Source organism: Lithobates pipiens, unplaced genomic scaffold (genome assembly GCF_037356315.1).
Source record: "Lithobates pipiens isolate NorthernLeopardFrog02 unplaced genomic scaffold, aLitPip1_a1.2 Scaffold_23, whole genome shotgun sequence".
In the NCBI taxonomy this organism is placed as follows: Eukaryota; Metazoa; Chordata; class Amphibia; order Anura; family Ranidae; genus Lithobates; species Lithobates pipiens.
Genome location: NW_027507785.1, coordinates 26,467,717 through 26,484,971, shown reverse-complemented (window position 1 = coordinate 26,484,971; position 17,255 = coordinate 26,467,717). Strand labels below are relative to the sequence as shown.

Genomic DNA, 17,255 nt, shown 5'->3' with positions numbered 1-17,255 from the left:
GGAGGAGTGCAATCATTAGAGGATGGGCAGGAGGAGTGCAATCATCAGAGGATGGGCAGGAGGAGTACAATCAGCAGAGGATGGGCAGGAGGAGTGCAATCATCAGAGGATGGGCAGTAGGAGTGCAATCATCAGAGGATGGGCAGGAGGAGTGCAATCAGCAGAGGATGGGCAGGAGGAGTGCAATCATAAGAGGAAGGGCGGAAGGAGTACAATCATCATAGGATGGGCAGGAGGAGTGCAATCATCAGAGGATGGGCAGGAGGAGTGCAATCATCAGAGGATGGGCAGGAGGAGTGCAATCAGCAGAGGATGGGCAGGAGGAGTGCAATCAGCAGAGGATGGGCAGGAGGAGTGCAATCAGCAGAGGACGGATGGAGGGAGCACAATCATCAGAGGAAGGGCGGAAGGAGCACAAGAGGAGTACAATCATCAGAGGAGGGGCAGAAGAAGCACAGGAGGAGTGCAGTCATCAGATGGGGGGGCAAAAGGAGCATAGGAGGAGTACAATCAACAGAGAACAGATGGAAGGCGCACAGGAGCAGTGTAAGCAGCAGAGGACTCACGGAAGTCACCAATGTGCATACATCTCACAACCGGGGTCACCGATTTGCATACATCCCATCACCAGGGTCACTGCTTTGCATACATCTCACCACTGGGGTCCTTGAGAAACATATAAAGCTGCTGCTAACCCACCAGCATTCAACCCAGAACTGAAGATCCACTTGCATCATTAAAAAATATATATATATACTAACCCTTGCCCAATCTTCTCGAACCTCGTGTATTTTTTCTTTGGGTCTCCCACAGTTACGATGGTTCCTGTAAAACCAGAATAAACAATGTTAAAGGACTGCTAAATACTGTGCAAAGGACAGACTCTACAGCCCCATCGGCTGGAGGTTTTTTTTTTGTTTTTGTTTTTTTTGTTCCTATTGGCCCACCTTGCCATAACTTGTCTGGATATACCTACAGCCTAAAAATGTCATGTAAGCTTGATGGGTTTTGCCATCTGCCCACTTGCCATATTACTGCTGGGCAACCTAAAATAAAAGAATACCTTCCTTCAAGACACCGGGGTTTCTGAATATGCAGTTAACCAATGGGGCAAACGGTATTTTCATACGATTTTCTTACCCCCGACTATACCTAACCCAAAAGTAACATAAATCCTACCCCCGGCTATTCCTAACTCGAAAGTAGATCTATTCTACCCATGACTATACCCAACTTAAAAGTAAAATAAATCCTACTACGGACTTTACCTAAACCAAAAGTAAAATAAATTCTACCCCAAACTATACCCAACTCAAAAGTAAACAAATCCTACCTAATACTATACCCAACCCATAAGTAAAATAAATTCTACCCCCGATTATACCTATCCCAAAAGTAAAACAAATCCCACCCTCTAACTATACCCAACCCAAAAATAAAATAAATCCTACCCCCAGAGTACATAGTTACATAGGTTGAAAAAAAAAAACTTACAATACATCCTGTTCAAACAACAAATGTAAACATAAAATAAAAAGATTCTTACTTAGGTTTTCCAGGACCTCCGCGTCTGTCATCTTGGGTTTCTTCTTCAATTTTTCCGCTCCTTTGGTCACGTTGTCTACTGATGGCATGCTGTTTTCTGTTGGTTCTGAACAAGCCTCCTCCTTGGCCGGCGGTGTGGGCACAACCACTGAGCGAGTATATATCTACAACACGAATTTACAGTCACCTGGCTAGTATGAAATGAGGTTTCAGATCTTCAAGTCTCCAGCCCATGTTTAGTTCTACAATCCATGTGCTAGGTGAAACTTCCAAATGGACAATTGTTATATATACATACAATGGAGATAAGCTTATAAGAAAACCAAATGCTAAATACTCTATTGAATTAGAAATAGGCCACACAAGGCTCATTTTCAGCAAAACTCCAAGCAAATACCAAAACGACCTTCAGTCCAGTTACGCATTGACTAGAATGTACCCACAGTAAACATTTCTATAAGCCAGCTGCAGAAGTAAATGACGTACTTTTTACAGGACCTCGGCCATCTTCTAGAGCCGGTGTCTCCAAAATGTGAGCCAAATCCGGTCCACCGCAAGATTTTATTGGGCACTCTGAGGGGATTTTGATGAGGACCCTGGTGTAAGGGGGCTGTTCTAATGGGGCCTCTTATGTAATGGAGGACATTGATGGGGACCCTGATATTAGGGGGCTGTTCTAATGGGGCCTCTTATGTAATGGAGGACATTGATGGGGACCCTGGTGTAAGGGGGCTGTTCTAATGGGGCCTCTTATGTAATGGAGGACATTGATGGGGACCCTGACATTAGGGGGCTGTTCTAATGGGGCCTCTTATGTAATGGAGGACATTGATGAGGACCCTGATATTAGGGGGCTGTTCTAATAGGGCCTCTTAAGTAATGGAGGACATTGATGGGGACCCTGGTGTAAGGGGTCTGTTCTAATGAGGTCTCTTATGTAATGGAGGACATTGATGGGCACCCTGGTGTAAGGGGGCTGTTCTAATGGGGCCTCTTATGTAATGGAGGACATTGATGGGGACCCTGGTGTAAGGGGGCTGTTCTAATGGGGCCTCTTATGTAATGGGGGACATTGATGGGGACCCTGACATTAGGGGGCAGTTCTAATGGGGCCTCTTATGTAATGGAGGACATTGATGGGGACCCTGGTGTAAGGGGTCTGTTCTAATGAGGTCTCTTATGTAATGGAGGACATTGATGAGGACCCTGGTGTAAGGGGGCTGTTCTAATGGGGTCTCTTATCTAATGGAGGACATTGATGGGCACCCTGGTGTAAGGGGGCTGTTCTAATGGGGCCTCTTATGTAATGGAGGACATTGATGGGGACCCTGGTGTAAGGGGGCTGTTCTAATGGGGCCTCTTATGTAATGGGGGACATTGATGGGGACCCTGGTGTAAGGGGGCTGTTCTAATGGGGCCTCTTATGTAATGGAGGACATTGATGGGGACCCTGACATTAGGGGGCTGTTCTAATGGGGCCTCTTATGTAATGGAGGACATTGATGAGGACCCTGATATTAGGGGGCTGTTCTAATGGGGCCTCTTATGTAATGGAGGACATTGATGGGGACCCTGGTGTAAGGGGGCTGTTCTAATGGGGCCTCTTATCTAATGGAGGACATTGATGGGGACCCTGGTGTAAGGGGGCTGTTCTAATGGGGCCTCTTATGTAATGGAGGACATTGATGGGGACCCTGACATTAGGGGGCTGTTCTAATGGGGCCTCTTATGTAATGGAGGACATTGATGAGGACCCTGATATTAGGGGGCTGTTCTAATAGGGCCTCTTAAGTAATGGAGGACATTGATGGGGACCCTGGTGTAAGGGGGCTGTTCTAATGGGGCCTCTTATGTAATGGAGGACATTGATGGGGACCCTGACATTAGGGGGCTGTTCTAATGGGGCCTCTTATGTAATGGAGGACATTGATGAGGACCCTGATATTAGGGGGCTGTTCTAATAGGGTCTCTTATGTAATGGAGGACATTGATGGGGACCCTGGTGTAAGGGGGCTGTTCTAATGGGGCCTCTTATGTAATGGAGGACATTGATGAGGACCCTGATATTAGGGGGCTGTTCTAATAGGGTCTCTTATGTAATGGAGGACATTGATGGGGACCCTGGTGTAAGGGGGCTGTTCTAATGGGGCCTCTTATGTAATGGAGGACATTGATGGGGACCCTGACATTAGGGGGCTGTTCTAATGGGGCCTCTTATGTAATGGAGGACATTGATGAGGACCCTGATATTAGGGGGCTGTTCTAATGGGGCCTCTTATGTAATGGAGGACATTGATGGGGACCCTGGTGTAAGGGGGCTGTTCTAATGGGGCCTCTTATGTAATGGAGGACATTGATGGGGACCCTGACATTAGGGGGCTGTTCTAATGGGGCCTCTTATGTAATGGAGGACATTGATGAGGACCCTGATATTAGGGGGCTGTTCTAATGGGGTCTCTTATGTAATGGAGGACATTGATGGGGACCCTGGTGTAAGGGGGCTGTTCTAATGGGGCCTCTTATGTAATGGAGGACATTGATGAGGACCCTGATATTAGGGGGCTGTTCTAATGGGGTCTCTTATGTAATGGAGGACTTTGATGAGGACCCTGATATTAGGGGGCTGTTCTAATGGAGCCTCTTATGTAATGGAGCACATTGATGAGGACCCTGATATTAGGGGGCTGTTCTAATGGGGCCTCTTATGTAATGGAGGACATTGATGAGGACCCTGATATTAGGGGGCTGTTCTAATGGGGTCTCTTATGTAATGGAGGACATTGATGGGCACCCTGGTGTAAGGGGGCTGTTCTAATGGGGCCTCTTATGTAATGGAGGACATTGATGGGGACCCTGGTGTAAGGGGGCTGTTCTAATGGGGCCTCTTATGTAATGGGGGACATTGATGGGGACCCTGACATTAGGGGGCAGTTCTAATGGGGCCTCTTATGTAATGGAGGACATTGATGGGGACCCTGGTGTAAGGGGGCTGTTCTAATGGGGCCTCTTATGTAATGGAGGACATTGATGGGGACCCTGGTGTAAGGGGGCTGTTCTAATGGGGCCTCTTATGTAATGGAGGACATTGATGGGGACCCTGACATTAGGGGGCTGTTCTAATGGGGCCTCTTATGTAATGGAGGACATTGATGAGGACCCTGATATTAGGGGGCTGTTCTAATGGGGCCTCTTATGTAATGGAGGACATTGATGGGGACCCTGGTGTAAGGGGGCTGTTCTAATGGGGCCTCTTATGTAATGGAGGACATTGATGAGGACCCTGATATTAGGGGGCTGTTCTAATGGGGCCTCTTATGTAATGGAGGACATTGATGGGGACCCTGGTGTAAGGGGGCTGTTCTAATGGGGCCTCTTATGTAATGGGGGACATTGATGGGGACCCTGACATTAGGGGGCTGTTCTAATGGGGCCTCTTATGTAATGGAGGACATTGATGAGGACCCTGATATTAGGGGGCTGTTCTAATGGGGTCTCTTATGTAATGGAGGACATTGATGGGGACCCTGGTGTAAGGGGGCTGTTCTAATGGGGCCTCTTATGTAATGGAGGACATTGATGGGGACCCTGGTGTAAGGGGGCTGTTCTAATGGGGCCTCTTATGTAATGGAGGACATTGATGAGGACCCTGATATTAGGGGGCTGTTCTAATGGGGCCTCTTATGTAATGGAGGACATTGATGGGGACCCTGGTGTAAGGGGGCTGTTCTAATGGGGCCTCTTATGTAATGGGGGACATTGATGGGGACCCTGACATTAGGGGGCTGTTCTAATGGGGCCTCTTATGTAATGGAGGACATTGATGAGGACCCTGATATTAGGGGGCTGTTCTAATGGGGTCTCTTATGTAATGGAGGACATTGATGGGGACCCTGGTGTAAGGGGGCTGTTCTAATGGGGCCTCTTATGTAATGGAGGACATTGATGAGGACCCTGATATTAGGGGGCTGTTCTAATGGGGTCTCTTATGTAATGGAGGACTTTGATGAGGACCCTGATATTAGGGGGCTGTTCTAATGGAGCCTCTTATGTAATGGAGCACATTGATGAGGACCCTGATATTAGGGGGCTGTTCTAATGGGGCCTCTTATGTAATGGAGGACATTGATGAGGACCCTGATATTAGGGGGCTGTTCTAATGGGGTCTCTTATGTAATGGAGGACATTGATGGGCACCCTGGTGTAAGGGGGCTGTTCTAATGGGGCCTCTTATGTAATGGAGGACATTGATGGGGACCCTGGTGTAAGGGGGCTGTTCTAATGGGGCCTCTTATGTAATGGGGGACATTGATGGGGACCCTGACATTAGGGGGCAGTTCTAATGGGGCCTCTTATGTAATGGAGGACATTGATGGGGACCCTGGTGTAAGGGGGCTGTTCTAATGGGGCCTCTTATGTAATGGAGGACATTGATGGGGACCCTGGTGTAAGGGGGCTGTTCTAATGGGGCCTCTTATGTAATGGAGGACATTGATGGGGACCCTGACATTAGGGGGCTGTTCTAATGGGGCCTCTTATGTAATGGAGGACATTGATGAGGACCCTGATATTAGGGGGCTGTTCTAATGGGGCCTCTTATGTAATGGAGGACATTGATGGGGACCCTGGTGTAAGGGGGCTGTTCTAATGGGGCCTCTTATCTAATGGAGGACATTGATGAGGACCCTGGTGTAAGGGGGCTGTTCTAATGGGGTCTCTTATGTAATGGAGGACATTGATGAGGACCCTGATATTAGGGGGCTGTTCTAATGGGGTCTCTTATGTAATGGAGGACATTGATGGGGACCCTGGTGTAAGGGGGCTGTTCTAATGGGGCCTCTTATGTAATGGAGGACATTGATGGGGACCCTGACATTAGGGGGCTGTTCTAATGGGGCCTCTTATGTAATGGAGGACATTGATGAGGACCCTGATATTAGGGGGCTGTTCTAATAGGGCCTCTTAAGTAATGGAGGACATTGATGGGGACCCTGGTGTAAGGGGTCTGTTCTAATGGGGTCTCTTATGTAATGGAGGACATTGATGGGGACCCTGGTGTAAGGGGGCTGTTCTAATGGGGCCTCTTATCTAATGGAGGACATTGATGAGGACCCTGGTGTAAGGGGGCTGTTCTAATGGGGTCTCTTATGTAATGGAGGACATTGATGGGCACCTTGGTGTAAGGGGGCTGTTCTAATGGGGCCTCTTATGTAATGGAGGACATTGATGGGGACCCTGGTGTAAGGGGGCTGTTCTAATGGGGCCTCTTATGTAATGGGGGACATTGATGGGGACCCTGACATTAGGGGGCTGTTCTAATGGGGCCTCTTATGTAATGGAGGACATTGATGAGGACCCTGATATTAGGGGGCTGTTCTAATGGGGTCTCTTATGTAATGGAGGACATTGATGGGGACCCTGGTGTAAGGGGGCTGTTCTAATGGGGCCTCTTATGTAATGGAGGACATTGATGAGGACCCTGATATTAGGGGGCTGTTCTAATAGGGCCTCTTATGTAATGGAGGACATTGATGGGGACCCTGGTGTAAGGGGGCTGTTCTAATGGGGCCTCTTATGTAATGGAGGACATTGATGAGGACCCTGATATTAGGGGGCTGTTCTAATGGGGTCTCTTATGTAATGGAGGACTTTGATGAGGACCCTGATATTAGGGGGCTGTTCTAATGGGGCCTCTTATGTAATGGAGGACATTGATGGGGACCCTGGTGTAAGGGGGCTGTTCTAATGGGGCCTCTTATCTAATGGAGGACATTGATGAGGACCCTGGTGTAAGGGGGCTGTTCTAATGGGGTCTCTTATGTAATGGAGGACATTGATGAGGACCCTGATATTAGGGGGCTGTTCTAATAGGGCCTCTTATGTAATGGAGGACATTGATGAGGACCCTGGTGTAAGGGGGCCTCTTATGTAATGGAGGACTTTGATGAGGACCCTGATATTAGGGGGCTGTTCTAATGGAGCCTCTTATGTAATGGAGCACATTGATGAGGACCCTGATATTAGGGGGCTGTTCTAATGGGGCCTCTTATGTAATGGAGAACATTGATGGGGACCCTGGTGTAAGGGGGCTGTTCTAATGGGGCCTCTTATCTAATGGAGGACATTGATGAGGACCCTGGTGTAAGGGGGCTGTTCTAATGGGGTCTCTTATGTAATGGAGGACATTGATGAGGACCCTGGTGTAAGGGGGCTGTTCTAATGGGGTCTCTTATGTAATGGAGGACATTGATGGGGACCCTGATATTAGGGGGACTCTGAGAGGCTCACATTTATTTGGAATTTCTTTGCTTTATTGAAGTTTCTTCTGTTGTTCAAAATCAGGAGTGTCCAACTTATGGCCCCAGAGAGTTTTTCATGTGACCTGGGCACATCTGGAGGGACGCTAGGGATGTTGTGCAAACACAGCAGCCAACACAGACAAGCCTGGTCCACACACATCTGTAGGGAAGTCAGGGATGCCATGCAAAAATTGCAGCCGCGACAGCCTACATCAGCCTTTCTCAACCTTTTCAACATGGAGGAACCCTTGAAATAGTTCTGCAGTCTCAGGGAACCCCTAAAATTAGAACTCTACACCTCATGATACATTAGTGTGATGGTCAGTGGGAAGAATGGTCCTTACACTTGTGGTCATTGGGAAGAATTACCTCCTTACAGATAGCTAAAAAGATCAATGGTGTCAGTGGGAACTTATCTGAGAGGCAGAAATTGCCCAATGCTGAAGGAACCCCTACAACCTCTGGAGGAACCCTGGTTGAGAATCACTGGCCTACATCGACAAGCCAGACAAATGCACGCCTGGAGGCATGCCGAGGATGCCATGTTTGACCTTTCACTAAAGGTAACGGGCCTGTGTCTTTATGGACCTTGCCTTGTGCACATTTGGTGGGGCGGGGATTATGGGGGGGGGGGAGGGGGGAGTTGCTTTTCAGGGGTTGGGCTTGGCCCTTTAGTACCAGTGAAGGGAACTCTTAAGCCGCCAGCATACCAAGACATTTTGGACAATTTCATGCTCCCAACTTTGTGGGAACAGTTTGGGGATGGCCCCTTCCTGTTCCAACATGACTGCCCACCAGTGCACAAAGCAAAGTCCATAAAGACATGGATGAGCGAGTTTTGGGTGGAGGAACTTGACTGGCCTGCACAGAGTCCTGACCTCAACACAATAAAACACCTTTGGGATGAATTAGAGTGGAGACTGCAAGCCAGGCCTTCTCGTCCAACCTCATTGTCTGACCTCACAAATGCGCTTCTGGAAGAATGATCAAACATTCCCATAAGAGTTGAAGCTGTTATAGCTGCAAAACTTGATAGAATACCTTTAGAATGTATTTAAGCGGAGACTGCAAGCCAGGCCTTCTCGTCCAACATCAGTGCTAAACTTCAGCTAATACTTTATAATTAGTTACAACAGTTTTTTTTTGCTTTTAGGACAAAAGTTTTACATAAATAAATGAAAGCTGACCACTGTAAGCACCCCTGCCAGTGCTAAATGGTTTGTCTCATCCCCGTACACTGATACATTTGTAGGAGAGCTTGTTCTTTTGAAAAACAGCAAACTTACTGGCCAGATCACCAGATTAAAATTGAAGAAAGAATGCCTACAAAAAAGGAAAACCGTCACATCGAAGAATTGGTAAGCTGCAATATAATACACGTTTGCTTTTGGGTTTAATACCCCTTTATCCACTTGCCGACCAGCTCACATACATTTACTGCGACAGGTTGGCTCTACTGCGCTAACCGACGTACCTGTACATTGGTCAAGAAGGATAGCGTGCGAATGTGGCGCAGGAGCATGGCCGCGGGTACCGCGGACTCAATGTCTGCTGGCGACCCACGATCGATGTCTACAGAGGCAGAACGGCGAACTGCCTGTGTAAACAAGGCAAATTCCCCCTTTCTTCCTAATGACATGTCAGAGATCTTCTGTTCCCAGTGATCGGCAACAGTGATCTGTCATGTTCCAGTAACACCCCCCCCCCCCCCCCTACAGTTAGAACACACCCAGGGAACACACTTAACCCCTTGATCACCCCTTAGTGTTAACCCCTTGCATGCCAGTGTCATTTTTACTGTTTAGCACTGATCAATGTAATAATGTCACTGGTCCCCAAAGAGTGTCATTTGGGGTCAGATTTGTCCGCCGCAATGTCGCAATCCCACTAAAAATTGCAGATTACCATTAAAAACAATTAAAAAAAAAAGTCCCTAAATCTATCCCGTAGTTTGTAGACGTGATAACTTTTGCGCAAACCAATCAATATACACTTATTTTTCCCCCACAAACAGAGATTTCTTTTGGTGGTATTTGATCACCTCTGCGGTTTTTATTTTTTGCGCTATAAACAAAAAAAGGCTGGCAATTAAAAAAAAAAAAATGACATACACATATATATATATATATATATATATACACACACACATAATATATATATATATATATATATATATATATATATATATATATATATATATATCTCATTTATTTTTTTTGCTTTCTGCTACATATCACATATCTAAAAAATATATATATATAAAAACAATATGTAGAAGAATATATATCGACCTAAACTGATACGTTTTTTTTTTTTAAGATTATATATATATATATTTTTTTTTTTTTTTTTTACTTTCTGCTATAATACATATCTTAAAAAAAAATATAAAAAAAAAACTAATTTACTCATCAGTTTAGGTAGATATATATTCTTCTACATATTTTTTATATATATATTTTTTTTAGATATGTATTATAGCAGAAAGTAAAAATATATATATATATTTTTTTTTAAACTGTTGGTCTTTTTTTGTTTATAGTGCAAAAAATAAAAACCGCAAAGGTGATCAAATACCACCAAAAGAAAGCTCTATTTGTGGGGAAAAAAAGTATGTAAATTATTTTTGGGTACAGCGTCGTACGGCTGCGCAATTGTCAGTTAAAGTGACGCAGTGCCGTATCGCACTTAATGGCCTGGTCATTAAGGGAGCAAATCCTTCTGGGGCTGAAGTGGTTAACTTCTCCTCTCTTGCTATTTTTTTTTTTCTTCTGATTGGAAGGCGCACACAATGGCAGACCTTTCGTCATAAAACAAGATTAGAATAAAATAAGTACAGAGAAAGCCGCTGCGTTCGCATCTACAATGTTCAGTCCGCTTCCCGCTAATCACGGTTTATAAATTGGTATGGGAAGGAGTCTGGCCGGGGCTGCTTGTTTACTCTCTCTACAATGATACTCCAGAAGACATAATTAGACCTGCTTGTGAAGACAGATAATAATTGTTTGTCTATGTGGCCCTCCCGGTTTCAGGCACTTAGGGGGGAGTTATAATGGTAAAGCAGACAAACAAGGAGCAGTTTCACACTCCGGTCTGGTGTACACAATGGGGCTGATCTCCTAAAGGAGTAAAGACTTAGCAAAGTGTAGTCAACCTCTTGCCTACCAAGGTACGTTTTTTAAACGGCATGGTAGATAATTGGTGAAATCAACCTCACTGCTGCTTTAGGAGACAACAAAGAGCTTTCCGAGAAAGTGACTCAAGCGCATTTGGGATTTCCCATTCAAAATCCTTGTCTCGCTACGAGACCGTCTCATACAATACAAAATAGTCCACCGGGCATATATCACCCCGTACAGACTGCATAAAATGAGAACCTCCCTGTACTTGGAGTGCTGGAGATCTACCAAAGACCCAGGTGATGCAATACATGTCTTCTGGTCCTGTCCAGAAATTAGGGTTTACTGGTCATAAGTAGTTACATAGTTACATAGTTAGTAAGGTTGAATAAAGACACCAGTCCATCCAGTTCATCCTGAGTGAGTGTCTACAATTGTCCCCATCCCTGTACATTGAACACTCACATCGGTCCCTACCCTCAAGGAGGCCACAATCCAAGGTCCCCATTCATATACTAGGGCCAACTTTGGACAGAAGCCAATTAACTTACCAGCATGTCTTTGGAGTGTGGGAGGAAACCGGAATACCTGGAGGAAACCCACGCAGGCACAGGGAGAACATGCAAACTCCGGGCAGGTAGTGTCGTGGTTGGGATTTGAACCAGCGACCCTTTTTACTGCTAGGCGAGAGTGCTACCCACTACACATCTGTGCCGCCCAAGTAGTCTCTGTAATACAAGATGTAGTGGATATAGCCCCAACCCTGCAGATCTGGGCTTAGCTGAAGAACGAGCCCCCAGGGTAGCGGAGAGAACCCTGATAGGACTTCTACTTTTCTATGCCAGGAAGATGACCACTCTCTGTTGGAAGAAGCAAGCTCAGTCTTCCCTTCTTTTATGGAAAACACATGTTAACATTTTGTCTCTATCAAACCTATCAAAATCGAGGTTGCCCAAAGAAATACGACAAGAGTGTGGTCCAAATGGATGGCTGAGGCCTCCACAGCAACAGCTGACTGAATAGACCCTTAACAAAATGACCCACCACTTGATGAAGAGGTTCATGGTTACTCTAGGGGCCGTATTTATTGTTATTTTTTACTCTGTTTTTTCTTTTCCCTTTTTGTCTTGATTGGAAGTCATAATTTCCTTGTTCTTATCCCTGAGCAAGAGCCAACATAGCAATAAGGTTTCGACGTGCCACAGGTGTTTGACATTAATGAACATTACGTTACATTGTGCCGGCTGGCACTGACCCCTGTGTGGGTCTTGTTTCAATGCTGTGGCAGGTTAATGATCTGTTTGTCTGTCTGTATATGTGGTTTGTTTTCATACTCAATAAAAAGATTTAAAAAAAAGTGATCCAAGTGGCTCTAAAGATCACTTTTATGGGGCTCTCAATGTGCAGCCCCTTCCCCACCTGCAGGACCAGTAGTGGTTCCTGGGTTCTCCTTTTCCTCTGGGAAGCCTGGGATCATGCCACCCATGTAAGTGAACGGGGGCTGTGCCGTAGTTGCAGCACAGTGGTGTGGGCTTTTACGGGTTAAAACAGGCAGCGAGGAGGTGAATGTATGCCTCCTTTCTGAATGTCAACCACCTTCTGAAAAGTGATCCACCATGAATAAATCTTCAGATGGCCAACACAAGCATATGCAAGCCCTTGCTGAGCTTAGTAAATAGGCTGAATCCATGTTCCCATCAAATCAGTAATATGACGTTGTGTTCCCTTCAACCAACAGAGATAAGAGAGGTTTGGTGCTAGTTTAGTCATTTATGCCCAATGATCATTCATAAAGGCTCTTATTTAGGCTACAGAAGTAGCAAAATCTGGACTACAGTATCTGTCTCTCAGACCTGAGTCCAGAAATGAAAAAAAAATTTTTCCACACTTGACAAGGCTTGGCTGAAGGACAGATGATATCTACTGACGATATATAAATGATTTCCCCATCCCCTTTAGTGAGCAAGCAGATGCAAGGAGATCTTTGCACTGCAGGTCCCCAGGAACAGCTTCCTCTCCAGCAAGGAGAACAGTGAGAAGCACAGTAGTGACATCACCAAATTTCACTCCAAATCTCCTTAGCCTAGCAGTCAGAGGCAGCAGTTCCACAGATCTCACACTGCTGATATACACTTTGATGCTACAGAACAGGAGTGCCTAGGCACAGTCACATGGCAAAGAGTGCATTGCACCCAAAACACAGATCAGGGTACCGCTTTGGTCACAATTGACAATTCTAGATGTTCCCTAAAAGATAGCAAATCTCCCCCTATTAATTCAGGTTCACTTTAACGGACTCAATGACAATGTGACAATGCCCTCAGTAAAAGTGAGCTCTAGAACAGACATACGACTTCGAATAAGCTGGTCATCTCATAGCCCTTCGGATCTGGAGATGATCTCCCTTCTGGTCATCTTATAGATCTTCTGACCTAGAGGTGACCAACTAATAGCTCTCATAGCTCTTCCGATCAGGAGATGATCTCCCTCTGGGTCATCTCAGATCTTTTGATCTGGAGATCTCCCTTCTGGTCATCTCATAACTCTTCTGATCTGGAGATGACCTCCCGTCTGGTTATCTCATAGATCTTCTGATATGGAGATGACCTCCCGTCTGGTTATCTCATAGATCTTGTGATCTGGAGGTGACCTCCCGTCTGGTTATCTCATAGATCTTGTGATCTGGAGGTGACCTCCCGTCTGGTTATCTCATAGATCTTCTGATCTGGAGGTGACCTCCCGTCTGGTTATCTCATAGATCTTCTGATCTGGAGGTGACCTCCCGTCTGGTTATCTCATAGATCTTCTGATCTGGAGGTGACCTCCCGTCTGGTTATCTCATAGATCTTCTGATCTGGAGATGACCTCCCGTCTGGTTATCTCATAGATCTTCTGATCTGGAGATGACCTCCTGTCTGGTTATCTCATAGATCTTCTGATCTGGAGATGACCTCCCGTCTGGTTATCTCATAGATCTTCTGATCTGGAGATGACCTCCCGTCTGGTTATCTCATAGATCTTCTGACCTGGAGATGACCTCCCGTCTGGTTATCTCATAGATCTTCTGATCTGGAGATGACCTCCCGTCTGGTTATCTCATAGATCTTCGGATCTGGAGATGACCAGAGAAAAGCTCAGTTCACATACCGATTTTGTGTAGTCTGGACGAGGAGCGACTGCTGGTGGTGAGTCTGGCTCTTTGATATCTTCATCTTGAAGTTCATCCTCCAAAACGGGAGTCTCTGATGCACCTTTTGAATTCTGCAATCAAAACATACATACTCTGTATAATAGGGTAGTACCATTAAATGCCTAAAACCACGATCAGTCTGAGCGGTAAGCAAGAGAGACAACCTCTTTGGGCTCTACAGCAGGAGGAGGGTGCATAGAAAGGCAGAACCTGCAACTCATGCTGCTAAAGTAGTCCAGAGCTCATGTGGGTGGAAGTGGTGGCCTATTTCCCTGCAGTGCTGAAGGACTTTGCCCCAACACTTTCTACATCTCAGCAGGTAAAAAAGGTAAAATATTCTCTTAGCCACATCCATCTCCCCTCCAGCACAAATATTCTTAGATTCTTCACACCAAAACACACTCTACATCTGACCTGAAATGATGAAGATGAAGAAATCCCCTCTGAAACTCAGCTAAACCTGGGCAGGTATCCTTTAGTACGGTCATGTGACTTATGATGTCACTTCCAAAAGCAAGGTCAAAACATGCATGGCAGAGGGGGAAACAAAAAAAAGAGAAAGAGCTTCCCTAAGCAGCTCTGCATAGAAGAAAATATTGCTGTGTGACAATGCCAATGTATCCCCTACACCAGGGATAAGCAATTATTGGACCTCCAGCTGTTGCAGAACTAGTTTTGTAACAGCTGGAGGTCCGCTAATTGCTAATCCCTGCCCTATACCAACATATTGATCGGGCAGTCTAACTAAATGAGCAGCTCTGGCACAGCTGTCCCTGCACAACTGGATATTCTCTCACACACGGTCCCTGTACAACAGGGTGATATCTTTCATAGCAGTCTCTGTGTACCAGGGCAGTCTCTCACAGCAAGTTAATCTGAGTCAGGGCGGTCTCTCACATAGCGGACCCTGTATAACAGGGCAGTCTCACATAGCGGACCCTGTATAACAGGGCAGTCTCACATAGCGGACCCTGTATAAAAGGGTGGTCTCTCACATACCAGTCTCAGTGTAACAGGGCAGTCTCTCACATACCAGTTTCCATGTAGCAGGACAGTCTCTCACATACCAGTCTTGTATAACAGGGCAGTCTCTCACATACCAGTCTCCATCTCTCACATACCAGTCTTCCACATAACAGTCTAAGTGATGTGGAGCAGCCTCTCTCTCTCTCTCTCTCTCATACCAATCTTGTCCAACAGGGCAGTCTCTCATATACCAGTCTTCATGTAACAGGGCAGTCTCTCATATACCAGTCTTCATGTAACAGGGCAGTCTCTCATATACCAGTCTTCATGTAACAGGGCAGTCTCTCATATACCAGTCTTCATGTAACAGGGCAGTCTCTCATATACCAGTCTTCATGTAACAGGGCAGTCTCTCACATACCAGTCTCCATGTAACAGGGCAATCCCTCACATACCAGTCTTGTGTAACAGGGCAGTCTCTCACATACCAGTCTCCATGTAACAGGGCAGTCTCTCACATACCAGTCTTGTGTAACAGGGCAGTCTCTCACATACCAGTCTCCATGTAACAGGGCAGTCTCTCACATACCAGTCTCCATGTAACAGGGCAGTCTCTCACATACCAGTCTCCATCTCTCACGTAGAAGTCTTCCACATAACAGTCTAAGTGATGTGGAGCAGCCTCTCTCTCTCTCTCTCACATACCAGTCTTGTCTAACAGGGCAATCCCTCACATACCAGTCTCCATGTAACAGGGCAGTCTCTCACAGGGCAGTCTCTCACATACCAGTCTCCATGTAACAGGGCAGTCTGTCAGGACCTGGACTTGAACCTGGGACCTCAGCTGTGTCTGGCAATGAATCTTCTCTCTGAGCTATCTGAGATGCTGGACAGTTCCTTGTTAGATCCTTTTGACAACCCTGCCTTGTACCTTGATTTCAGCTGAACCTTGAACTCTTTGCTCCTCCCATGAACTTCCTGATATAAGCCATGTCTCTGCACTTCCTCCTTGCCAGAATATTGTGCCATCTCCAGCCTGTATCTCGCTCCTGTCTTCTCTGCTGCCGCTTATATTTGCTACTGCTCGTTATCGACCCTTGGCTTGTTCCACGACTACGCTTCTGCCTGATCCCAATCTGCAACTACTCGTTACCGACTTTTTGGCTTGCTTACTGACCACGCTTCTGTTTGATCCTTACCTGCTCTTCCGCTACTGAACCCCGGCTTGCTCACCTCCTGGTGGGGCGATCCTGAGGACCGCGACCTGGTACTAACACGCTGCTAAATCCATCTCTACCATCTGGAGCTCTGGTGAAAACCGGTTAGTACTTAGACTCCGCACCTCAGGTGAGCCTGTGTCTTCTGCCAGGGTGACGGCCTGTGTTCCTATCCTGCTGGTTAGTGGTAATCCTGCAACTGCTATAGCAATTGGTCTTCGAGCCTGACCCCTGATCGTGACACAGTCTCTCACATACCAGTCTCCATGTAACAGGGCAGTCTTTCACATACCAGTCTCCATGTAACAGGGCAATCCCTCACATACCAGTCTCCATGTAACAGGGCAGTCTCTCACATACCAGTCTCCATCTCTCACATACCAGTCTCCATCTCTCACATAACAGTCTAAGTGGTGTGGAGCAGCCTCTCTCTCTCTCTACACAGCAGTCTCTTTAGGGAACAGGATTTTGCATCATCATGCACAATCTTTAAAAAAATAAAATAAAAAAGACTGGTATTCAGATTGTGTCTGAACATTGTATCCTATTTATTTTTTTATAATATAATCTTTATCTGAAGTTAGATTTCAGTTTTCTGAAGAACGACAATTAAAAAAAAAAAAAAAAACACCTTTACACACAATGCAGCATTGACACCTCCGCTGTCTGTTGAAAGAAGCCAACACTGCAATATGTAATCAGCAGTTTGCGCACTCCTCTCACTTCAGCTTCAGGAGCTCTTTGGGCACGTCAAGGAGGGATAGGTATGGAATTTTAAATGTCCTGACTCTGGTCTAAGCAAGGTCCACAATACAAGGACCAGTGAAGATGGGCTGAGAAATAAATGCTTGCTTCTCACTCAGTCTTTTCAGCATAGAAGACCACCAACAGCCTTTTCAAAGCCGCAGGAAGCCTCGGAGCT

At 46.1% G+C, this 17,255-nt stretch overlaps 1 protein-coding gene across 3 annotated transcripts in view; it reads right to left on the bottom strand.

Annotated features, from left to right (window-relative positions):
- PAK1 (p21 (RAC1) activated kinase 1) overlaps positions 1 to 17,255 on the bottom strand; it is a 122,211-nt gene that overhangs the window by 25,500 nt on the left and 79,456 nt on the right. For 2 of the 3 annotated variants that reach the window (XM_077451372.1, XM_077451373.1), the window contains exons 6-8: positions 14,108 to 14,221; positions 1,547 to 1,709; positions 762 to 825 (exon numbers count right to left, since the gene is read on the bottom strand). In XM_077451372.1, coding sequence (XP_077307498.1) covers positions 762 to 825; positions 1,547 to 1,709; positions 14,108 to 14,221 — 341 coding nt within the window. The remainder of the gene's footprint in view (positions 1 to 761; positions 826 to 1,546; positions 1,710 to 14,107; positions 14,222 to 17,255) is intronic. The other variant, XM_077451374.1, reaches the window with a different exon arrangement.